This window comes from Clytia hemisphaerica, unplaced genomic scaffold, assembly GCF_902728285.1.
Source record: "Clytia hemisphaerica strain Z4C2 unplaced genomic scaffold, Clytia hemisphaerica genome assembly, whole genome shotgun sequence".
Taxonomy (NCBI): domain Eukaryota; kingdom Metazoa; phylum Cnidaria; class Hydrozoa; order Leptothecata; family Clytiidae; genus Clytia; species Clytia hemisphaerica.
In genome coordinates, this window is record NW_027104057.1 from 1336523 (window position 1) to 1362641 (window position 26119).

Here is a 26119-nt window from a genome sequence, read left to right on the forward strand (position 1 = left end):
AGAACAATGACTTCAGCTTCATTTAGTTTTTTCACTGTTTTTATCAGACTGTCCAATTCTTTGTTATGTCCAATTTGAATGTTAAAGCAAGCTTGACGATTCTTGAGAAAGCTGACATAGTCTGTAAAATATTGGTATGAGCTGGAAAATTCGTCCTGAATTAAAACAAAGGTGACATAGTTCCAATCCATAACTTGGACAAGATTCTCAAAAATATTTTTCACTTCATCAAAAGCTCCTAGTGTTAATGATGGCAAGATATAAAAATTCTTCTCAAAAGTTTTGCTGGTTTTCAAGTTCGAAATCTTAATGTTTGTGTCACTCAAAACTTCAGCGATCAATCGAAAAAGATTATTTTCCAGATATGTAAAAACGATCAAAATTTTTGGTTGATTTTTCCAGCCATATATTTTTCTCCTTGCTTTAGGAGACGGATCTTCCGTAATAGTATATTTTGGGTTCAAAAGAAAATCAATTAAAAGTGATGTCGTGTTCTTATGATCACTATAAACGTCAAAATATTGGTAGAAAAATAAACGTCTACTTTTCATCAACGGATGGACAGCATCATTTTTTGTGAAGAAGTAATCAACCGCTTTATTGTGAAATCTTGATTGAAAGTTCATTTCAGTTGATTGGTTAAGTGACCTTTGATAACATGATGATCCAATTCCAAACACGAAATATGGCTCCCCGATAGGTAAAAAGAATGTACCATAATTTGCAAACGATAATGCAAAGGATATCAACGGTAAAAATATCAGGCTTTCCAAGAGCTTTTGATCCATGTCTATAAAAATCTTTCCAACGCAGGTATATATGTGTGATTCAAAAAACGGACCCACAACAAAGATGAATAAGTTTAAAATGAATTTATGAAATAGTTATCGAAGTTTTAAATATATTATTTAATAAATATATTTTTTATTCAAAAAGTGAAGGGAAATGTAAAATCAATTGCTTTTTAATTTCATAATAATTAAAATAAAAAAGAAATTTAAAAAAGAAAATATTTTATATTGTCTTTTATGTACGTTCAAATGGTCATTCTTCATAGAAATTTTATTTTCTCTTTTCGTTTTCAAAGTGATGTCCTTCATGGTCCATCGTGTGGCCCATTGAGGACAATAAAAGAATTTTGTGTTAAAAGAGAAAAGTTTTTTTTTTCCAATTTCGTTTTAAAAATTATGTCGTTCAGTTTTCCTATGCCATTTAATAGCATGACATATTTATTTACACACACGTTTTTTATAAGAACAAACTATATAAGAACATAAGGCTTCGATGGCCAAAATGTTAAGAGCAATTTAAGTAAAGACGATATTTTTTCCAATCAAATTTCTTCCCCGATAAAGAATTAAGTTTAAGAGGTTGAAAAAAGACCACCAGGTCGGTACAAAAATATTTTGTAAGCTGTATTCTGTACTTAATGAATAAAAAGTTTTTTATAAGAAATACAAATTTTTTAAAACCTTTAGATATTCTATTCATTTTGAAATTCAAGGCCGAAATGGCTTTAAGCATGCTCTTATTTCCACAATTTTCTTAGTATCTTTGTCCAATTTCCTAAGACATCGGGTGTTTTAGAGTTCGCAAAGCCTTAAAATGCTCTTAAATTGTTCTTAACATTGTGACCATTAAAGCCTTAAGTTCTAATATAGTTTGTTCTTATAAAAAGAAATGGAAGAATTTTTAAATATTACACTTGCTGCTCATCTCAAGTTCTGATTTTATTTTTCGAGTCTTTGCTCATCTTCGCCATTATTACTGATCTCGAATATTCAATCGTGTTCATTTCCGGGTGAAATACCGCAATGTAAATTCGCCGGAAATAACAAAATATGATCAGAAGGTCCATACTTAATGCAATGGCTATCCAATAAACACTTTCTGCTTGTAAAATATCTTTTTGGAAAATCACAATCGGATATAAAACAATGAAAATCAAAATGACCATGAAACTTCCGTATACAATTGACATTGTTTCCTTAAATGCACCGGGTAGTCGTCTACCACGGAACGCTTGGATGAAGCAAACAAACTGTAGACAAATTGTGAAACCGATAAGTACTTTGAAATGTGAACCTATATTGCAATGAGATATTTTGTCAAAAGTTTTATGATTGATGACATTCACCATCTTCACTGGGTTGACATAAACCAATAAAAACAAAATAAAATTGTTCACAAAAACAAGAATCAATACAGAAAACACTTCAGCCATCTTTGATCTTCGAATCTCAGATTTGGTCATTTTCACTCTGGACTGAAAAGCTTTCAAAACTTTTTGTAATCTAAGTTGAATGATGGATACAATGATTGTATAAAAGACAGTCAAAGTCAACAAACGTCCATAACATTTGTAAATGTTTGGCTTGCTGTAAAAACTGAAGAACAACAGAACAAAATTCGAAGCGAAGAAAAATAAGTGAACAAAAGTCATTTGGACGTTAGCGGCTTTCATCATAGGAGTAGTGCGATATTTTATGAAACCCAAAGCCACCACAAAACACGAAAGAAGACCAAAACAGGACAAGGTAATGGCGAATATGGTGAAGGGTTGAGAAATTGATATCATTTGTTCTTTGTAAGGATCATAACAAGATTTTCTATCTTTATTCGAAACATGCATAGCGGGGCAAGGAATACAGGATGAATTTCCACCTCGTGATTTGAAAAATCCATTTGCACAAGGTTGACACACCCAGCGATATGATTCGTTCCATATTGTAGTGTAGTTGTTCAACTTGGTGTAAACATATTCTGAACCAGATTGACAGTGGACTGGAGGACATTGACTTAGCCTTTTATAAGGCATCATTGACATCCCCAATTCTGTAATATTTCCATTGTTTTTCATTTTGTGACCGTTTACATCAATTCGAAGGCGACGGAAATAAAAGTTCTGTCTGACAACAAGCTTCATAAATGATAAAATAACATCTTTCGCTTTCGCTTTTTCGCGATATGTCAAAATGAAAAAGTGTAAGTCTTCATAAAGCTTCATAGTGTATTCAGCTGTGAAATGATTCTTATGGTATGAAGAAAGACCTTCAAAACGGTTAAAGAAAGTGAGTGCGTGTCCGTTTAAAATGGGTAACAGTTTTTGTTTAACTTCATAGCGGATATCTCTTATTCTAATAACCATCCCCGTTTGCGAGATGATACGGTAGTTTTCATTGAGATACCAAGTTTTATTTGAAGGACCATAATCACGTAAAAACATTGCTTGGTTGATTGGCGAGCCGAGGAGAACAATGACTTCAGCTTCATTTTGTTTTTTGACTGTTTTTATCAGAGTGTCTAATTCTTTGTTATGTCCAATTTGAATGTTAAAGCAAGCTTTACGATTCTTGAGAAAACTGATATAGTCTGTGAAATATTGATATGAGCTTGAAATTTCGTCTTGAATTAAAACAAAGGTGGCATAGTTCCAATCCATGGCTTGGACAAGATTCTCAAAAATATTTTTCACTTCATCAACAGCTCCAAGTGTTAATGATGGCAAGACATACCAATTCTTCTCAAAGGTTTTGCTGGTTTTCAAGTTCAAAATCATTATGTCTGTGTCGCTCAAAACTTCAGCGATCAATTGAAAAAGATTATTTTCCAAATATGTAAAAACTATCAAAATTTTTGGTTGATTTTTCCAACCATATATTTTCCTCCTTGCTTTAGGAGACGGATCTTCTGTAATAGAATATTTTGGGTTCAAAAGAAAATCAATTAAAAGTGATGTCAAGTTTTTATGATTGCTACAAACGTCGAAATATTGGTAGAAAAATAATCGTCTACTTTTCATCAACGGGTGAACAGCATCATATTTTTGAAAGATGAAATCAATCGCTTTATTGTGAAATCTTGATTGAAAGTTCATTTCAGTTGATTGGTTAAGTGACCTTTGATAACATGATGATCCGATTCCAAACACGAAATATGGCTCTCCGATAGGTGAAAAGAATGTACCATAACTTGCTAAAGGTAATGCAAAGGATATCAACGGTAAAAATATCAGGATTTCTAAGAGCTTTTGAACCATGTCTATAAAAATTTTTCCAACGCAGGTATAATATGTGTGATTCAAAGTAAAACGGACCCAAAATAAAGATGAATAAGCATAAAATGAATTTATAAAATAGTTATCGAAGTTTTAAATTATAAAATTCATCATGAGCGTTGCAATTTAGATCAAATCTTTGAGAAAAAAATTAAGCCTTTTGTGAATTTGGAATGAAATTAACAGTGGGAAGATTTGGAACGCTACTTCAAAAAATAGAATTTTAATTTAATAAAATAAAACTTGAGATTAATTATTCGTAAATAAATATCAAATATTTTGGGCTGGAACTGTTTCTGAGAAATAAAGAAATAATTAATAACTGTGTGCTAGAAACGAAATATATTTTCGAGGTTGAAATCTTGAAAACAACATCGATTTATGATGTAAAAAGAAATCTCCATTCTATTTAGTGAAAATAAAATACTACTGTAAAGAAATTCGGAAGGTTAGCTGCTACACGCTTTTTTTATAAGAATGGTGTAAATCCATTTCATCATGGATATTCTTAACTTTTTTGGGAAAAAAACATTCTTAGGTTAGGATCCTAATTCATTTTAACATTTTTTACAAGCATAAAATGGCACCTTTGTAAAACGAGTGAGCCTAACTTGGGGATAATTGATAATTTATAATTGAAAATGCTCTTACAATGGCATTCTTAGCTTTAGTAGCAAAATTCCATGATGGTGATATTCTTAGCATATTCTTAGTTTTTTGGCCATTTTCATCATGGACATTCTTATAAAGTGTATTCTTATAAAAAACAAGGGGAATTATCTAAATAAATCTACAGAATTATTCAAATCCTGGAGAGAATTTTATTCTAACTTTAATATCAACGAAATATCAGGGTCAGTCTAAAACATGGCCTACCTCTGTGGTCCGGCCATATGGCCCACCCTATGCCCTACCTTATGGCACACCTTAAAACTCTAAAAAAGATTCGATTTTTATCATTCTGAAAATGTGAAAACAAGTTCTAAGGCTGGAGTAAAATAAACAAACAAAATAAATAAGTTTTGAGTTTTTATACACTTGACACTTTGATGGCTTTGATTGCAAGAAATTTGATTGACGCAAGGAAAAGAGAAAGTATTATAAAAGTACCATAGTATGGTGAAAACACCCAGCTTCGTCAGGTCATGGATGTTAAGCGTCGTCTGGCCAGGATAGTGCTTGGATGGGGGGCCGCCTGGTAACTTCTGGTTTCACGGAGCGCAGTGAGAATATTTTCACTATCAAGAATCACTAGAACCTCTGTTGGGGCACACCTTTGGCCAAGTCCCCTGAATATTCTGCATGGTCCCTTTTGAGCTCGGTGGCGCAATGGAAACCCCTGAAAAAATTCCCAGCGCTTCACCAGAAGTCAGCCAGTTGCTTAAGGCTCCACGCACTATGAGACCCAGAGTTCGAATCTGGCCCGGGTCATATTTTATGTATTTTTGGTTGAAGAATCTAAAACAAGCACAATGCATATTGGACCTACCTAATGATAAATATAGAACGGAAATATGGAAATAAGAGAAAACAAATGATAAAATGCCAAAAAAAACGGTTTTCCCAACATATTTTCGGCATTTTCGTCCGGAAAAGATTCTTTTTCGAAAATCGAGCTCCTTCACATTTTGGGTATCACCATTTTGCATCATTGTTTAAAAAATCAAAACAAGCTACATGCTGAATGGACCTACCTGAAGATTGATGTAATAAGACAATTGAAAAATGAGAACAATAGTATGAAAATGCAGAATAATACGAGAACAACTCGAGAAATTCATGGAATCCGGCGATTCTCGGCTGTTCTGGCGATTTTAAGAAAGTTCCTGTACCAAAATCAGTTTCATTAAGAACTGAACCATGCTTTAATCGTGGACATTCTTATAAATGATGTTTTTGTTTGAAAAAAACAAAGATATGAACGAAAAAATCCAATGAAAATCTACAAAAACGGAAATTTCCAGCTTTTTTGGCCGGAAAAAACATTTTCTCAAAAATCGAACTCGGTCATGTTTTGAGCATTGCGAATACGCATCATTCTGCAAAAAATCAGAGAAAAATAAGGATGAAAATTCGAGAAAATGTCAAAAGAACCGGTTTTCCGGCATATTTCCGGCATTTTCGGCCGGAAAAAATGTTTTTCGAAAATCGGGCTCCGTCACATTTTAGGTATTGTCATTTTGCATCAGTGTGCAAAATTTCATAAAAAAAATATAAAGTACAGCTCGAGAAATTCAAGAAATACTGTCTTTCCCGCGAAAATAGGTTGTTCCGGCGATTTTTGAATAGTTCCGGCTTCAAAAATCAATTTTATTGAAATTGAAACATGCTTGATGGTGGGCATTGCTATTAATAATGTTTTTGAATGAAAAAACAACCAATTATAAGGAAAAAGTCCAATGAAAATCCAGAAAAACGGAGATTTCCGGCATATTTCCGGCATTTTCGGCCAGAAAAAATTTTTTCTCAAAAATCGGACTCGGCCATGTTTTGGGCATTGCTAATACGCATCTTTGAGCAAAAAATCAGAAAAAACTAATGATAAAATCTCGAGAAAGTACCAAAAAACAAGTTTTTCCGGGATTTTTCCGGCATTTTCGGCCGGAAAATTTTCTTTTCTGAAAATCGGGCTCCGTCACATTTTGGGCATTGCCATTTTGCATCATTGTGCAAAAAATCAGAAAAAACCAATGAGCCAATCCCGAGAAAAGCTGGCAACAGACGAACGAACGGACGAACGAACGGACGAACGAACGAACGGACATGGGTTAATTTAAAGGACCTCCACCGGGGCACCCGGAGGTAGGTCCAAAAATCGAACGAGCCAAACCTGAGAAAAGATTGCATCAGACGGACGGACGGACGGACACAGGCTAATTTAAAAGACCTCCAAGGTAGGTCCAAAAAGTGGGCCCAAGATCTAAGGTCGTCTAAAATGATTTCTTTGGTGGGCCATAAGATAGGCCATAAGGTAGGCCATAAGGACGGGCCAGAGAGGTAGACCAATGTCTAAGACATGCTAAGCAACTTAAATATCAGAGTAAAGTCCCCTTAACGGAAGCAAAGTCAGAACTAATGAGCACCATACCACTACACTTCGAAGAAGAGAAAATTCTTGAAAATATAAAGCAAATTGAAGCACTACAGAACCTGTGACGATGAATTCCAGACCCTTAAGAGTCTTCGAACAACTTTTTCCATCAAACAAGATTTGAATATATTCCACCAATCTTTATATTAGTGTCGAACGTACCTAAATGGCTCAAATTCAGTATCTTAAAAGTCACTTGAAGGTCCAATTGCAAAATTGATACCGAAAAAATTTCAGCCAGATAGGACCATTTTTAAAATCTCCCGACTGCCCTACTGAAAACAAAAATGAAAAAAAACACAAAAAAAAACAGATATATAATTACCCAAGGAACAAGTGTGCTAAACTTCAGGCAAACCGGGCAATTTTTGATGTCTGCAGTCTGTCCAAAGCTTTCAGATAGACAGATATACATACCAGCAGACATTTTCAGATCCAACTAGGGCGGTGGTTACACGTAGCCGGGGTGAAATTCACCCCGGGGTGAAAAGGAAAAATAATTCACCCCGGGGTGAAAATCATTTTGGGATACACGTCGGCGAAAGGCGGGGTGAAAACCCTTTTTTTCAGTCCGGGGTGAAAATTTTAACTTATTTTCACTCCGGCGTGAAAACGTAAAGTCTGTCCACGATAAGTGTGCACTCTTTTTTCTTTTACCTATAACTTTTGAAGGAATTCTTCAATCTTTATAAATTTGGTATCGTTAGAGAGATATTTGTGAGTGGAACAATTTGAAATAAATAAATCTTTAAAAAAATTCTAAAAATGAAGGTGAAAATAAAGAAGAAAAAAATGAAGATCTTGTAGAAAATTGCTATAACTTTCATATTCACTGGAGAGATTCTTTGATCTTATGAGGTCATCACTGGGAAGAAATTTCACTAAAATATTTATTCAATATAAAGTTATGATGCAAAGTTAATAATTGATTGACCTCAAAAAACAGCAGAAAACAACGTTTTTAGACGTCATCAGCTTATAACTTTTTTTGATATCTTTTGACTGTATGATTATTTTTGAGAAAATTTTTCACAGTGATGACGTTCGATGATCAAGGATTCCCTTCAGTGAAAATGATAGTTATAGCACTTTTCTACAAGATCTTCATTTTTTTCTTCTTCATTTTCATCTTCATTTTTAGAATTTTTTTAAAGATTTTTTAATTCAAAATTTTCCACTCACTAATATCTTACCAATGATACCAAATTTGTAAAGATTGAAGAATTCCTTCAAAAACTATATAGGTAAAAGAAAAAAGAGTGCACACTTATCGTGAACAGACTTTAATCATGCATAACTTTTAGATTCAACCCGGGGTGAAAAAGAAATTGTGTATACATGTAAAAATGTGCAAAAATGTGCAAAAAAAATCCTTAAAAAAATTTTCACTCCGGTCCTCAGGACCGGGGTGAAATCAACCCCGGGTGAGTTCAACCCGCTTAAAAACGACTTCACCCCGCCTAAATACGTGTATACAGAAACAGTGTTTTCTTTATAATTTGGTATCGTTAGAGAGATATTTGTGAGTGGAACAATTTGAAATAAAAAAATCTTTAAAAAAATTCTAAAAATGAAGGTGAAAATAAAGAAGAAAAAAATGAAGATCTTGTAGAAAATTGCTATAACTTTCATATTCACTGGAGAGATTCTTTGATCTTATGAGGTCATCACTGGGAAGAAATTCCTTCAAAAACTATATAGGTAAAAGAAAAAAGAGTGCACACTTATCGTGAACAGACTTTAATCATGCATAACTTTTAGATTCAACCCGGGGTGAAAAAGAAATTGTGTATACATGTAAAAATGTGCAAAAATGTGCAAAAAAAATCCTTAAAAAAATTTTCACTCCGGTCCTCAGGACCGGGGTGAAATCAACCCCGGGTGAGTTCAACCCGCTTAAAAACGACTTCACCCCGCCTAAATACGTGTATACAGAAACAGTGTTTTCTTTATAGACCGGAGTGAATTTCACCCCGGGGTGAAATATGTTTTTATTTCACCCCGGGGTGAATTTCACCCCGGCTACGTGTAACCACCGCCTAGATCAACTGTTTAGAACATGCTTTATGTTCGAATTATATTGGTTTTAGATAGAGTCTTTCGGAAGGGCATGCTGTTAACCCTGTCTGCCCCGTGTGTGCCAGAGGCTTGTGTTGCCCCGTATGGGGGGCACTTTTTATCACCTTCAGTTACTCCTGATAGGACAGTTCAATTTCCATGAAAGTTTTGACATATAAACACCATCATATAAAGATTATTTTAAATTTCAGATCATTTTGCTAACGGTTTTAGATTTTATGGCCATAGATTTCAGGATTTTGGCGGTTTGGGCGGCTAACGCTGAACAAACAGTCGCAGTGGCTGTCATGGGTGGAATTCATAAATTACTTTTTTCAAATCAATTTGTAAAGATGAATTTGTAGAAAAGTCAAGAAGTTTCAGAAAGTTTTTTCATGTCATTCAAAAGTTAGAGGGAAAAATTCTAGTATTCTTCCAGCGGAAGATATAAGGTACACATAAACTGAGATTAAGATACGAATAAAAATTAAATAAAAGGGAATGACGGATTCCGCTATATCCAGTGAAAACAATACTTCGATTGGAGAAGAAGTCACACTCTAAAGGGGCATTGATGGCGTAAAGCCCGAAGGGCTAGATGTCAAGGTTTTGCTGAAAAGTGTGCCGTGGTTAGGTAGGAAATCCTACCTAAGTCACGTGTCATTACAATAGAATTTCCGCGCTTGACCAATCAGAAGCTTCGCGGGTTTTCGAAAACAATAGCAACAATATTTTTTCCGATATTCAAATCAATATTTTTCCCTTCGGGCTTATAAATCTATGGGATAGATGGCGTAAACTAAAAAACAGGGGCGTAGTTGCGTAAAGTAAATAAAACTGGGGCGTAGTTGGCGTAAAGTAAATAAAACAGGGGCGTAGTTGGTGTAAACAAAATAAAACTGGGGCCAAGTTGTCGGAAAGTGAATAAAACAGGGGCGTAGTTGGCGTACAGTATATAAACCAAGGGCGTAGATAGGGTAAAGTAAATAAAACAAATAAACCTTCGGATGTTCTAAACATTTTGAATTTTAAGCCTGAAAATGTTCTTCACATGGTCTTAATTGTCACCATTCTAAGTATCTTTATGCCATTTCTTTTTTTATCATCGAGCACTATTCAGTTTGATTTCGTTGCAATGATGTAATTTCTTTTAAGAAATTTAGTATTTTAGAGTCCACAAAGCCTGGAAATGTTTTTGTCATCAAATCCTTATGTTTTTATATAGTTTGTTTTAGTAAAAAAACTTGTTTTTGCTAAAAAATTAACGGAAAATTAATGAAGAAAGAGCGATCATTAGCAATTTCAAAGAAATAAAAATCATTTTTTAAATTGTCGCGATAATTTCTATGACCAATAATATATTTTTCATATTTACTCGACCAAAATATTGAGAGCAAGTAATGAACATTTTAAGGTCGATTTCTTAGGAAATTGTACAAAGGTACTAATTAAAAACACAAAATAAAACAGGGAAAGGATAATTAAGGAGCAAAGAATTGAATCCCATAATAAAGGAACAAAGAGTGTTTACATATAACATGAAATCCTAGAAAAGACGACATTTATTTTCACCAATATTAGGTCATTCCATTAAATTTCCATACAGGGGGTTGGACGAACCTTTTCAGGTTAAAAAACATTTCTTTAAAATGTGTGAATACCCCCCTGGAAAATGGAAAATTTTCAAAAAATCCGTTGGAAAATTTCTTTTCATATCAAAAAGTGACGGCGGACGAACTAAGATCAGTCTTTTATCCCCTGGAAATTTTAGAATAACATTTTACCACCTGGAAAAATGAAAAACCCGTCTTTTAGACCCCCTGGAAACTCTGCTCAAATTACCCCCTGAAAATATTCGCCCACACCCCTGTATGGATTTAAAATATAGATTTTTTCTTCGCATTATATATGAAAAGGAAGGGTTGCTAGCCACAAAAAAAGAAATGACTATTTATGTAAAACTCAAGAACAGGCTTCGACGTCTTCGGTGACAAATAATACCGTGAAATTACCATAGACTGTCAACTTTATTAAATTTTATATTTATTCAAATGGGGTAACTTTGTATGGATAAGTCAGTAGGTCCGTCTACCTCAAGGAGATGTTTTCGAAAACATGATACTGTTGGCGTTGGCAATGAGAAATTATGGAAGATATTCTTTTTCACCTATTGGCGAACCTTATTTTGCAAAGCTCATGAATTATATAATTTAAAACTTCGATAACTTTTTTATAAATTCATTTTATGCTCTTTCATCTTTGATTTGGATCCGTTTTACTTTGAATCACACATATATACCTGTGTTAGAAATATTTTTATAGACATGGATCAAAAGCTCTTGGAAAGCCTGATATTTTTACCGTTGATATCCTTAGCATTATCGTTTGTAAATCATGGTACATCACCTATCGGGGAGCCATATTTCGTGTTTGGAATTGGATCATCATGTTATCAAAGGTCACTTAACCAATCAACTGAAATGAATTTTGAATCAAGATTTCACAATAAAGCAGTTGATTTTATCTTTCAGAAATATGATGCTAATCACCCGTTGATGAAAAGTAGACGTTTATTTTTCTACCAATATTTCGATGTTTGTAGCAATCATAAGAACTTGACATCACTTTTAATTGATTTTCTTTTGAACCCAAAATACACTATTACAGAAGATCCCTCTCCTAAAGCAAGGAGGAAAATATATGGTTGGAAAAATCAACCAAAAATTTTGATAATTTACACTTATTTGGAAAATAATCTTTCTCGATTGATCGCTGAAGTTTTGAGTGACACAGACATTTTGATTTTGAACTTGAAAACCAGCAAACCTTTTGAGAAGAATTTGTATGTCTTGCCATCATTAACACTTGGAGCTTTTGATGAAGTGAAAAATATTTTTGGAAATCTTGTCAAAGTTATGGATTGGAACTTTGTCACCTTTGTTTTAATTCAGGACGAAATTTCAAGCTCGTATCAATATTTTAAAGACTATGTCAGTTTTCTTAAGAATCGTAAAGCTTGCTTTAACATTCAAATAGGTCATCAAACAGCAATGGACACTCTGATAAAGGCAGTGAAAAGACAAAATGAAGCTGAAGTCATCGTTCTCCTCGGCTCGCCAATCAACCAAGCAGAGTTTTTACGTGATTTTGGTCCTTCAAATAAAACCTGGTACCTGAATGAAAACTTCCGTGACATCTCGCAAACGGGGATGGTTATTAGAATAAGAGATATCCGCTATGAAGATAAACAAAAAAGGTTAACCATTTTAAACGCAAACGCACTCACTTTCTTTAACCGTTTTGAAGATCTTTCTTCATACCATAAGAATCGTTTCACAGCTGAATACATCATGAAGCTTTATAAAGATTTACACTTTTTTATTTTGTCATATCGCAAAAAACTGAGAGCTAAATATATTCGTATACCCTATGTGAAGTGGTTTGTCAGACAGAACTTTTATTTCCGTCGCCTTCGAATTGATGTAAACGGTCACAAAATTGAAAACAATGGAAATATTACAGAATTGAGGATGTCAATGACGCCTTATAAAAGACTAAGTCAATGTCCTCCAGTCCACTGTCAATATGGTTCAGAATATGTTTACACCAAGTTGGACAACCACACTACAAGATGGAACGAATCGTACCGTTGGATGTGCCAGCCCTGTTCAAATGGATTTTTCAAATCACGAGGTGGAAATTCATCATCCTGTATTCCTTGCCCCTCGATGCATGTTTCGAGCAAAGATAGAATATCTTGTTATGATCCTTACAAAAAACAAATGATATCGATTTCTCAACCCTTCACCATATTCGCCATTACTTTGTCCTGTTTTGGTCTTCTTTCGTGTTTTGTGGTGACTTTGGGTTTCATCAAATATCGCACTACTCCTATGATGAAAGCCGCTAACGTCCAAATGACTTTTGTTCACTTATTTTTCTTCGCTTTGAATTTTGTTCTGTTGTTTTTCAGTTTTTACGGCAAGCCAAACATTTACAAATGTTATGGGCGTTTGTTGACTTTGACTGTCTTTTATACAATCATTGTATCCATCATTCAACTTAGATTACAAAAAGTTTTGAAAGCTTTCCAGTCCAGAGTCAAAATGACCAAAGCCGAAGTTCAAAGAATAAAAGCAATCGGAGTATTTTCCATCATTATTTTGACAGTAGTAAACAATCTCATTTTGTTTTTATTGGTTTATGTCAACCCTGTGAAGATTGACACTGTTATCAATCATGAAACTTTCGACAAAATATCTCATTGCAATATAGGTTCACATTTCAAAGTACTTATCAGTTTCACAATTTGTCTGCAGTTTGTTTGCTTCATCCAAGCGTTCCGTGGTAAACGACTACCCGGTGCATTTAAGGAAACAATGTCAATTGTATACGGAAGTTTCATGGTCATTTTCATTTTCATTGTTTTGTATCCGATCGTGATTTTCCAAAAAGATATTTTACAAGCAGAAAGTGTTTATTGGATAGCCATTACATTAAGTATGGACCTTCTGATCATATTTTGTTATTTCCGGCGAATTTGCATTGCGGTATTTCACCCGGAAATGAACACAAAAGAATATGCAGGAGCAATTATGCTAAAGAGGATGAAGAAAAATGCTGACACGGCAATTGGAAACATTACGTCATGATTGGAATAGCGAGGAATAATGATGGAATACACTTAATTTGGATAGTGTCATTGATACTGTTTGGAAGGAAAAACAGTTTAACTAAATCATTTATACGGAGATTCGAATGCAATTTAACTGTTTCTTTTAGAATGAAAAATGTTCACGATTCTTTTATTACGGTCAGTTAATCATAGCTGAGGCAAGGCTGTTATTATTTTTTCGTGAATTTCAGGCTTTAAGATTCTTAAAATATTCTTAATACTGTATTCGCTGATTGACTTAAAATCAGTGTTTTACTTGATTTGTTTCTTTTTACTTACTTCCTGTATTTTGGTGAAATCAACATCAAAACATTCGAACATGATTCGAAGGCTCATTAAAAGATCAAAACACTTTTATTTGACAACTTTTTTGTGATTTGAGAGGAATCCGAAAACATTTCTGGGAATAAATTTCGGATAAAGATACAACAAGTAAGTTAAAAAGACCATCACTCGCTTGCCGGACCTATTTTTTTAACACGGCATGTATTTGTACGGTACAATATGAAATACAGCATTTATGGCAATTACAGCAATTACACATTTTTAGCCAATCAGATTGCTCATATTTTTCATGTTGATGATATATGCGAGTAAAAGCGTTTCTTTCGCAAGGCTCAAAATTACGATTTCAAATCAGTAGGTCAAAAATCCGATGAAGGTTGCTTCGACATAAAAATTATGATTTTTAGGTCGTACAAAGAGCAATATAAGTTGGACAATGTCCGGAGTCCCCGCGGGGGGGGGGGGGTACTAGGGTTGGTGAATGAGGAGTATGTGCGGACGGGACCTCCGAAAACCGACCCTTAGAGAGACCAAATTTTAGTGAAAAAGTGACCCTTTGAGAGACTTTTTCGAAAAATTTTCTCTGATTTTCAAAAGTTTCCTACCCTTAGTGAGACTTTTTTGTAATTTTTTCTCCCAAAATCAAAATTTTTTTCTAAAAATCGTGATTTTTCCCACCCTTAGAGAGACTATTTTGAAATTTCCTGATTTTTGTAACCCTTAGAGAGACTTTGAAAGGTGAAAAACCCGACCCTTACCGTCCGCACATACCCAGCACCTATTTTTGCCTAAGTACCCCCCCCCCGGGCCGGAGTCCTACCGTTATTTCAAACTAAGCCTTATCAAATTATTGTAAAACTTGTTTAGAAAAAGAAAACAAAGATTTTGTTGTAATGAAAAATAGTGTGAATTACCTCCAATATAGCATTAATGAACATTGAGAGAATGTGTTGTGTCTCTTCATATAATTGTTCACATGACCCTACGATAAAATATACAAATGCACATAAGTATTTTTTTGTAAGCTTAAAAATGTTCTTAGAATATTTGTAATGTCCTTTTGTTCTTATATAGTTTATTCTTATAAAAATGTGATGTGTTTCAAACTTCATATATCAGTTTCTCTGACCTTTTTGATAAAACACTTCAATCTTTCAAATCAAGAGGCAATTGCACTTCTTTTTGATTTTACACAAATGGTAGAGGTAAAATAGCGAGCGCTTTTAAAATCAGCAAAAGATTGAGGTAAAAAGACTGGGCACATGTTTGAATGTTTGATTATACACGTTTTTTTATAAGGGAAAACTATATAAGAACATAAGGCTTCAATGACGACCAAAATGTTAAGAACAAGTTAAGAACATTTTAAGGCTTTGCAGACTCTAGAACACCGAATTTCACAGGAAAATTGACAAAAATACTCAAAAATGGCAAAAGTACCTTTAAGAGCATTCGATAAATTTACATCACGAATTCGACTCAATTGGTTCTGATCGATGTCGGAAATCGAGTCTGCACTTCCAGGAGCTAAATAAAAAATATAGGTTTGAATTATAGTGCAGAAGAGAAAAGAAGTCAATAATGATACTTTTGGATTGTTTTCTGAAAGGTTTTGCTTTTACATAAGTGTTCCCGTTTCATGTCAGGCACATATTTTATATCAGGACAGGGTTTGCCCATTGCTAGATTATGCTGATAAGCAAAATATGTTATTTTTTCCTCTTTCTGATCAAACTTGCTCCACATCCGTGTCAATCCAATGTGAAAAAGCTTGTGAATTAAAATTGATGTAAGCAAACGATATCACTCTTATTCAAAAACAAAACCTTTAAAGACGAATCAATCTCGGTGGGCTTTTCGTTACCGTAAGATTTTCAGATAAGGGTTTTGTAAAAATAATCGGCCCGTGCGATACCACATTTCGGTTGCAATAATAAAGAGGATAAACAAAGCCATAAAATCTCGACGGTTTGCTAAGATTCGAACATTGACTTATTTTGTCCTTTAATAGTTCTACGAGTTCTATGAATAAAATGGTTCTTCCGAAATAGAAATTCACATGAACTTAAGAAATTAACATGAACTTACGCGTGTCCTCGTCAACTTGTATTTCATTGGCTGTCTGTGCTTTGATGACGTCATTCAACGTTTTATCGATCAGATTTTCGGATTGGTGGACAGTGTGCATGGCATCACATAAATTAACCATTGTGTTTTCTTTGCTGGGATCATCGTCATTTTGCCTGCAAAAAAAATCATAACCATTCTAACGCAAGGAAGCCTAGCCCGAATTTTTTGCCAAATCAAGGCTAAAACTTGGATGAAACAACTTCAAATTAGCTCATCATCTCTGTAAATCGTCTATTTAACCTGGAATAGGCAAGCTAGCCCAGCATTAAATTATTATAAGCAAATTAGCCAGTAGTGAAGAAAAACTTGATTTTTAAGCGAAATATTAAGAGTATTCTCCAAATCCTAAGATTAATTTCTTGTGGTTCAATCAATGAACACTAAAAATTTCAGCATTTTTTTATCTCCAGAATGGTAAATATTAAACTTTTTTCTAACTGCACATGCTCGAGCCCCAATCATATCCTGATTAAGAAAAAAGAACAACAATCGGAAAATTGACACTATCGGTTATTTAGCTGATTGTTAATTATTTAGCCTATCAAATGATAATCGTCACTGGAACGAGCGCAATGAGTGAGCTCATAGCTCAGTCATAGATATTGGACTGGAATCTCGAATCCTTGCGTTTTTATTTTTGTCGCAATTTGATTTCCGGTGTCAAATTAGTGTTCCGTAATGTTTGTTATCCGGAAGCTGTAGCACTTATAACTTAACAGTAGCTTTTCCCTTTTGGCATGCTCGGCGGACAATTTTTATTTGGTCTCTTCAGAAGGATTGAGAACTCGTAATGATTCCCGTATGAAATTCTAATATCTGTTCGGACCATTGTGTTGACAATAAAAGAAGGCCAGAGAAGTTTTAGGATTCTAAAAGCGAGGGAAGCTTCACTTCAAAAAGAATTTTCAGCAAAGCCGGGTTCATAGTCAGCACCGGGGCGATCAGACACTGCTGCCTTATCAGGAATGGATGTAGGTACGACAATCAAACTAGAGATTTATGATCGCAGAGTGCAGAAAACTGAGTAAAAGAGATGAAATGCGCACACTTTTGGAGTCAGTACGTGTCGATTTATGTGGATGGCGTGGGCTTTGAAAACAAACTAAATCACTCAACCAATAAAAAGCAGATATTCAATGGGTAAAAGTTGGTTATTGAGATTTATTAACCCGAGGTGACCAACGAAAACCTATTGAATATCTGCTTTTTATTGGTTGTGTGATTTAGTTTGTTTTCAATGAATATATCAAAATGATTTCCCTGACTTGCCGTGCTTACCTAAAATAAATCCAAAAGTTCGTTGCTGCGGTACAGCAACTGAAAAACTACAGTACAAAACCAAGCTGGTACTTCATCAACGAAATAGTTCTTGTGAGTCTTTTTTGTTTTTTTATTTTCAGCGGAAATGTTTTCTTTGGATTGTTTAGGAAACTTTTGGTTTGTTTTATGTTAGGATAGCATAAACTTTTTTACAAGTGTAAAGAAGCATCATTATAATGCAGGTGGCATTTAATATCAGCTATGACTAGTTATTTTCTGAGAGCTGAACAGGAAAGAGTTTTGAGCAGAAAATATTCTTTGAAACATGAAAAACTTGTTTCTGGTAAATTAAAGTGCGACTATTAATATTTCGCTCAAATATCAACATTATCGGCTAGTTTTTCCATATAATCTGGGCTAATTTGTCATATAACCTGGGCTAAATGAACGATTTTCCAAGATTTTTCAACCATATCGCCAATTTTACGTCTGATTTTCAGTGTCGGAAGGTTAATCTTACGGAGACGGTATTCGTAAAATTTGTTCTTGTACCCGCTAACCAGTCTCGTGGCCCTTCGCTGAACACTCTCGATGGCATCGATGTGTTTGATAAGTCGTGGAGACCAAACGGCTTGAGCGTACTCAAGGTGAGGTCGGACAAACGCTATAAAAAGAGTGCGAAGCATTTCTGGTGAAAGAGAGTCAAAACTTCTGCTGATCAGACCAACGATTGAGTTAGATTTCTTCATTTTGTTCTTGAAAATTCAGTTCCCCGACGATAATCACTCCGAGATCTTTTTCTTGATCCACGTGCTCCAGGATTAACCCGTCTATGTTGTATGGATGAGCATGTTTGATGTTCCAAAATTTTCCCAGTGTTAGCACGTGGCATTTATCTGGGTGGAATTTGAGTAGCCAGTCCTTTGACCATCTTTTCATTGCATCGGTATCATGTTGCAAGCGAATGGCATCTTCAGCACTATTTATCTCCTCAACAAGCTTAGTGTCGTCTGCAAAGAGGTACATATCGGAGCTTGTAACCTCAGGTAGATCGTTGATATATAACACAAAAAGTAATGGACCAAGAACACTTCCCTGTGGGACACCGCTGAGTACTTTACCTTCCTTGGATAGTTTACCATTCACCTTGACATACTGATATCGATCCGACAGAAAGGATTTGATCCAGTCAAACGTGAATCCTTTGATACCGTATGCGTCGAGTTTCTTGAGTAATCTGATATTGAGTCTGCACATTTATCAAGATAACTCAATAAATTTTCTTATAGATTGAAGATGCTCAACTTCTTGTTGCTTGACCTTTTTAATCTATAAAATTCATCTCACTTTTCTTATCATTCAATGATTTTCTTATAGATTGAAGATGATCAACTTCTTGTTGCTTGACCTTTTTAATCAGGGGGGGGGTCGGTAGTAAAATCTCAGACATAATGATGTTTACTACGGTGGTGGTGTGACGAAAAATCGAAAAAAAATTTTACTACCCAAGGTAGTTAAATACTAAAATGGGTGGTATCTATGTCTTAAATGTTGAAAAAATTTTACTACCTGGGTAGTTAAAACTGGTAAAATTAGCAAATTTTAGCTATTTTTCTAATTCTTTTAATTTTTTGGTTGACTTTTCTGAAAAAATCTGAAAATTTTTATAACTTTTTTATAAGTATAAGAAAATTCTCGAAATTTTTTGTCAATATAAAAAAGACTAATCCTAAGGGCAAAACATTAATTTTTGCACAAAGTGAAAAATGTGTCACAGAACTTCTTGTTGCTTGACTTTTAAAGTCATCTCACTTTTCTTATCATTCAATGATTTTTTTATAGATTGAAGATGCTCAACTTCTCGTTGCTTGACCTTTTTAGGTCTATAAAAGCCATCTCGTTTTTCTAACCATTCAATGATTTTTTTATAGATTGAAGATGCTCAACTTCTTGTTGCGTGACCTTTTTTAATCTATAAAAGTCTATATGTGCACTCATTTTAATTTTTCCACTATCAGCAGAAATAGTAAAAACATCAAACTTTTGAAATCAAAGCAAAGTTTCTTCATAGTAAAAATTGCATCTAAAATCAGACTGGTTTTGTTTTCTCATGGTTTTCTTAGCCCGATTTTAAACCAATAAGGTTAGAGATTTGAAGAGCTGAAACTGCAGCCTGCTCCACACACAAGTCTATATCTAAAATCAAGATAGAGCCCACTCGTCAATCGTGAATAAACAATGGATTCAAAATTGTTTTTTAATTCAAAAAACAAACAGGGAACATCGAGATAGTAGACAACAAAACTTGCCATATTTGCTATCGTTTTCAAAGTTTTCGTGGAGTTTTGTAGCACTTTTTGTAGATAGCATCTCTATAGCATTTATAGAAACAAATAGGTATATCATCGTCCAATGATTTTCTTATAGATTGAAGATCCTGAAGCGTCTCAAGATAATTTTCGACTATTTCTGCATGGATTGTGAGCCTTGTTTTGGTGCAGGACAAGATATAACCGTCAAAAAATGTATGTCCATCAAGAGAAGAGTTCTTGCTATCTTTGGTTTAATAATTTTCATCGGTATCTTAACTATAATCCATTGGTCAATATGTGATTATTTGAGCCCGAAAAACAAGATTTGTAACGATTTCCCAGCTAGCCTCGTATGGATTGAATGGATCTGCATTATATTTCTGGCGTATTCTACGTTAAACTGGTTGTGGTTTATCGTGGCCCCAACTTTGGCATCAAAGTACTACCCCAGGTGGAAATATGGTCGTCGCAGATACAACTTCTCTCCTCAAACCAATAAACCATTGAGCGAAATAGTCCTACAACTTGACAAAATTATTCCAGACGAGGAAAATCTCAAAAGGATTGGCCAAAGTTTAGCTAATGACCTTGGCTGCTGAGAAAATTTGGAGTCCTGCAATATAACCTTTTAATATCGGGAAGCTCTGCAGAAAGATATAATGCACCGATGTCTCCCGACTGGATAAAAACATTACCGACAGATGAATTAGACAATGCGCATGCACTTATGTCTGATTTTGACAATATGTTATGCCCATGTGATGGATTGGTCGCTAGTTACGAGGAAGGTGAACTACAAATCGTTACTGATGGCACTATTGAGCCAGGATTCGCAAAGTTGTATGTCAGTGGTGATATTTTTGGTCAACAGGAGACGACATGTTTTGCCTTTAACAACAAAGGTAACCTTTCTAGAATACTTACAAGTAACGAGGTCAAGGGTAAGGTAAAGGATGCCATTTTAGCTCTAAAGATGGCAGACCTACCCCGCTATGAAGGTTATAACTTTATATGCTGCTGTTGCCTGGGTTGTCCTTCTATAACGAGCGATCATTTTGTGAATGTGAGATGTCATGGTCCGTCGGTGGAAGTTACAATCGCAAAGTTTTATCCTCGAGGCACATACCTTCTTACAGACCTTGTGTTCGCTATCAAATGTAAAGAATGGCCGCGGTGCTCTGATTGGCTGACACGACCAAACCGTGAATGGCCTGACCAATCAACAGTGGAGAAAATAGTGACAAATACCGGTTGTCATTTAGTACCCAAATCACAATCCAATGACAGGAAAGGTGTAACATGGAGGTTCTCTTTCTCAGAAGCCGAAGTTGAACTTTCCAGTTTGGTTCCCGAGAAAGCGAGATTGGTTTATATTGCACTGAGAGTTATAGGCAAAGACTTTATGAAAATTTGTTGCAGCACCCTGACATCATACCATTTAAAAACCATATTTTTGAATACTATTGAAAAGACACCAACTGGCATTTGGCAAGATATTGAAATTGAAGACGCCTTTAATTTACTCTTGGACGAAGTCATAACAGCAGTCAGAAAGAAGATGTGCCCTCATTATTGGATTCATGGGGTGAATCTATTCCGAAATTTCACAGAGACTGAAAAGTTATTAACCCTTTTAACGAAGATAAAGGAAAGCCCCCGCGAGTATATTGATTTTCCAGAGTTAGACGGAGAGGACAGATCCAATGACAGATGCGACAACCCAAATTGCACCAATTGCACCGTGACAGATGACAATTATACATATACTTTTACAGGGAGAAGATTTCTTCATCCTGTTGATTTAAATGAAGACAACGCTGAGATAACGACTTCTCTATGAGAGAGAGGTTTGAAAAGAGATAACGTTGAGGATAAGGACCACCGATTCGTTTCGTTCTAAGAGATGTGTAAAATGTATTACGTCATTTTGTATGAATTAGACATTTTAGCATAATTATCTTTTTATCTATTATTCTTTTGTACATTGTTATTTTTTAGATCACGTGATCCCACGTGGTCTTTGGATCATTTTAACTTGTAAGCTCACGTTTTAGACCATGTTCAGACGTTACGGTTCCGTTCCTTTCCGTTCTGAAACGTTTCCGAAACAAGTGTGAACGTCAAAATTCGAAACGTCAAAAAAGAAGACGTTACAAAGCAAAATAGATCGAAACGGTTTCGCTCCATTTTTTTCATCGGAACGGAACTGATCCGTTTTCTTGCTCCGAAACGTTCCGAAACCAATATGAACACACTCGATCCGTAACGAAAATCATAACGGAGCGAAACGGAACAGTAACTTGCTAACATGGTCTTAGAGCAGTTAGTTATCTTTAGAGTTCGTTGGACAACGGCTGTAAAAACATGAAATTTATATACGATTCTCTGACTTTCATGTCAAGGCTAAACCAGCAGACACCTAGCAGATACAAGAATGCCATCATTTATGTTTTTACAGGATGCGAACTGGCCTCAAAAATCATGCCCATTTGGTAATTTTTGCTAAGCTACTTTTTTAAAGCCGGAATCGTCAACGTCATTTCAATGTCAGTGAGGAAGGGTATTTTGGTTCACGAGGTCGTTAACTTTGCTTTTTTTTCGATGACAAAAATTAAACAAACAGGGTCACACGATAAAAAAATCGCTTGGCAAAAGTTTGCCGAGCGGAAGCAGTTTGATGAGTATGATTCACATTCCTTATAACAAAAACTATTTCAGTGATACGCACAGCCCTCCAAAAACCTTATCATTGTTAAAAAGAACGCGGAAAATTGAAAATCTTTATTGCAGCGAAGAATGGGTATTACAGAGCTTTTGTAAATTTTTTCTTGGGTTTTTCATCTGTATTTTTTGTTTCATTACAAGGAGTGTTTTTATGATATGCGGAGTATGTTGTACATTTTTTTTAGAGATTTCAGAATTTTTGCTAATGCTTGTTCACAGTATTTTAACCTGTTTTACCTTGTTTTTATTTCAATTTTAGATTAATAAAACTGATGATGAAACCTTAGAAAAATTTATAGTTATTGGCTTCAAATGTCGCTTAAAGAACAATTGATATAAGTTTTTCGATTTATTGTCTTCATTTGTCTGCATTTAGTAGATCCGTAGTTTGATTTAGCTTTTAAGGATGTTTCGTTAAATATATTTGAATATTTACCTTTCTAAAATGTACTTCTTCAGTTGATCTAAAAGAGGCTTATTGAAAATGATCGGTTCCGCTTCGATTACAGTTTCCGTTGGATGATCCCCATCAGGCGCACTTTCACTGACCTAAGAAAGGAGGGTGGAATGTAAAGGTTATAAGTTAAGACAAAGTTTTTCGCCTGAAACGGAAAATGGATTTTACACAGAAAATTAGCACATATTCTTGTGAAGCTTTAGTGAATTATGAAGAATTCTAAGGGCGGAAAAGCCTCTTTATTTACTTCGCTGAGACGGATATCCGTCGGAACTTTTAAATAGGGCAGTGCACAACACTGTTTTTAAAGCCCCTCCCCCGACGCGCGAACAAACGTTAAGAAAACTGTTTTGTTAATTATTTCTTTGTTATAAGATGCCAGTTTTAAAATATCATAAAAATGAATGTCATCCTTATGTCCCGACGAAGATGACATGACAGTGCTTTACCATTACTCTTGACGCATTTTTTATCTATAACAAGAATATTTCGGAGAAGGGGTGAAAGAATTTAAAGGGGTGTTGTCCTTCAGCAGACCTACCACTCAAAAATATATATCCTTTTAGTCTAAGCCTTTAAATGAAGTATAAAACTAAAACTACCTTACCTCTTGAATAGAAACTTCTATCAGATCTTCATCAACAATGGGCCGTTTGGTGGTTCCACCTATAATCAAAATGAAATAAGTAACCACTTGTTTCCGAATATCTTGTAGTTAAATATCATCTATATATCTATATATGGACATATTAATGATGGAGGAATCAGTTATTTTTCATAAAATGTGTTTTGAACAAGAAATAAACTTCTATGATATGATAAATTTTCATGAGCTTGATTTACTGCACAAAGATATTCCATTTTCAATTAAAATGCATCTAGAAAATTCCAGTTCTTTTAAAAATTTGACAAAGATGTTTTTAACTACCAACTTTTGTAGCTAAAACAAGCTACGGGTTCGAGTATAGTCTATGTGTTTTGAACAAGAAATAAATTCTATTATATGATATATTTTCATGAGCTTGATTTATTACACAAAGATATTCCATTTTCAATTAAAATGCATCTAGAAAATTCAAGTTCAGTTTTTAATTTGACAAAGATGTTTTTACCAAACAATTTTTGTAGCTGAAACAAGCTACGGGTTCGAGTTTACCTGCGTCGAATGACGTCAATTTTTTGACACCCTCAGAGATAATTCTTCTGTAGTGTATACGCATATTCGCTATTTGTATATAATCAAAACATATTTTACCAGTGCAGGAATTTAATCAACTCCTGTTCCATACTAACGACGTCTGTCTAAAATGCAGATGAAACGAATTGAAAGAGAGTTACCTAGTTCTCCTTGATGAGCCTCAATACCTTGAGGTGAAGTTTTCGCTTTCCACTTCATATCCTTGTCATGTTCTGCGTTCAAAAATTGTATTTTCGTTCGGTACGACTCCTCAAGGTCCGCAATTTCTTCCCGATGAGATGTTTTGAGAAGTTCGATTTCTTCACTCGCAAGATTACTCAAAAGTTGTTTTTCTTTTGTAAAATCCTTTTTGAGACGATCTATTTCTTGAGTGAAACCATCTTTGAAAATCTCCATTCCTTTAACGTGTGATTGTCTGAGCGATTCCATTTCTTGTTGATATTCGTTTTCCAGCTCTTCCATTTGTAAATCACTTGGTCCCTGCTAACCGAAACAATATTATACGCTTTACAAACGAACACTTTCGTGAATCTTCGTTAAGTAACACATATCTTACCTGGTTTTACATGTTTCAAAGATTTGAAATATATATTTTTAGCATGTATGTCCCTACTCTATAAACAGCGTTGCTCAAACCTTAACGATTATTCGTTTTTCTATTTTATAATTTCTAGATTCTCTACCCTGGTATTCAAATCAAGGACAAAACTAAGAACACTATGGACAACTAGGGTGTACTTGATTTTCCCTAGCTTTTTAAGAGTAATGAAAGAAAAATTAGGTATAAACTATGGACAATCTGGAGCAGCCCAATCTTGTAAAATCGAAGCTAAGTAGAATCAAGGACAACTTTGGATAGAGTTTTTTTAATCAAGTACAATTCCAGTACATTCCAATTTATCCCTGATATCCAGGGATTTTTGCTCCCGAGGTGTACTTTGTTTTGTTCTTGATTTGTCCAAAGGATAACCAAGGATTGCCCTTGATTTGAATGCCAGGGTAAGAAAAGAATTCGAATAACACAGAGCATACAGTAAGAGATGATCGTACATATTCTTAAAGGAAATTGATTAACGTCACAACAAATGTTTGAGAAAAATAAGGCTGGACAAATTCTTGGTTTGCCGTCAACCGACCCTAGATTTTGGAGGTCGGTCGGTCGGAAAACTTTTTTATTTTGGTCATTCATGAAATTTTAGTCTATATTTTACAATTTTTGAAGAAGAAAAAATTCTCTTCATCAAAATAGCAAGAAAAGATTTTAGGTCAGCAAGTTTAAAAAAGAGTCGGTCGGATGACGGCAAACCAACATTTTTTCCAGCCTAAACCAAAATCGCATTTTGCTGTGGAATAATTTTCGCTCTTTAGTTTCTCAAAACACAAATTAGACAAAAGAAAAAGCTAATAAGGCAAACCTTTTCACTAGCAGGATTTTCTGTTTGGACTTTCTCTGTCAACGCTTGTATCGTAGTTTCGTATTCTTGCAGTTGACTTTGCAATTCTTTGACCAGATTCATGCTTCCAACTTCTTGGTTCGATTTTTGGAGAAGTTCATCTTCCAAGTCCTGAATACGCTCTTCTTTAATCTGATGGAATAAAATGGAATTTCACTTTTTTAAATGTCAGAAAATTTCACATCCAAAAGATTTCGCGATTTCCGAGACCGACCAATAAAGTTCGGGAAATTGAATTCCAATTTGACTGACTCGCTGAGCTAGTTGACAAGTTTTGTGAGATTGAAAAAGGAAATTATAAGACAAAAAGCAAAAAAACGAGAATTGACTTCTCTGATGCTGTCCTTGGTGAAAAAAGGATCAGATTAAGGAACGATCATAGTTCCAATATAACAAGGAAATGGACGTCTGACTGGAA

The 26119-nt window shown here is 34.7% G+C and overlaps 2 protein-coding genes across 2 annotated transcripts in view; both read right to left on the reverse strand.

Annotated features, from left to right (window-relative positions):
• The window catches only part of LOC136812334 (golgin subfamily B member 1-like), a 65901-nt gene that overhangs the window by 25395 nt on the left and 14387 nt on the right, over positions 1 to 26119 (reverse strand). Inside the window, 7 exon segments of the mRNA XM_067068833.1 lie at positions 15081 to 15148; positions 15607 to 15693; positions 16255 to 16409; positions 23029 to 23141; positions 23657 to 23715; positions 24388 to 24730; positions 25663 to 25833. Of these exon segments, the coding sequence (XP_066924934.1) occupies positions 15081 to 15148; positions 15607 to 15693; positions 16255 to 16409; positions 23029 to 23141; positions 23657 to 23715; positions 24388 to 24730; positions 25663 to 25833 (996 nt within the window).
• Positions 1690 to 3784, reverse strand: LOC136812313 (extracellular calcium-sensing receptor-like). The gene has a single exon (XM_067068812.1). It carries the CDS (start codon positions 3557 to 3559, stop codon positions 1718 to 1720), a length of 1842 nt encoding a protein of 613 aa, XP_066924913.1. The 5' UTR covers positions 3560 to 3784; the 3' UTR covers positions 1690 to 1717.

What these genes read in the sequence shown, in the direction of transcription:
- LOC136812313 (XM_067068812.1), bottom strand. Translation starts at nt 3,559, where the DNA reads ATGATTTTGAACTTGAAAACCAGCAAAACCTTTGAGAAGAATTGGTAT.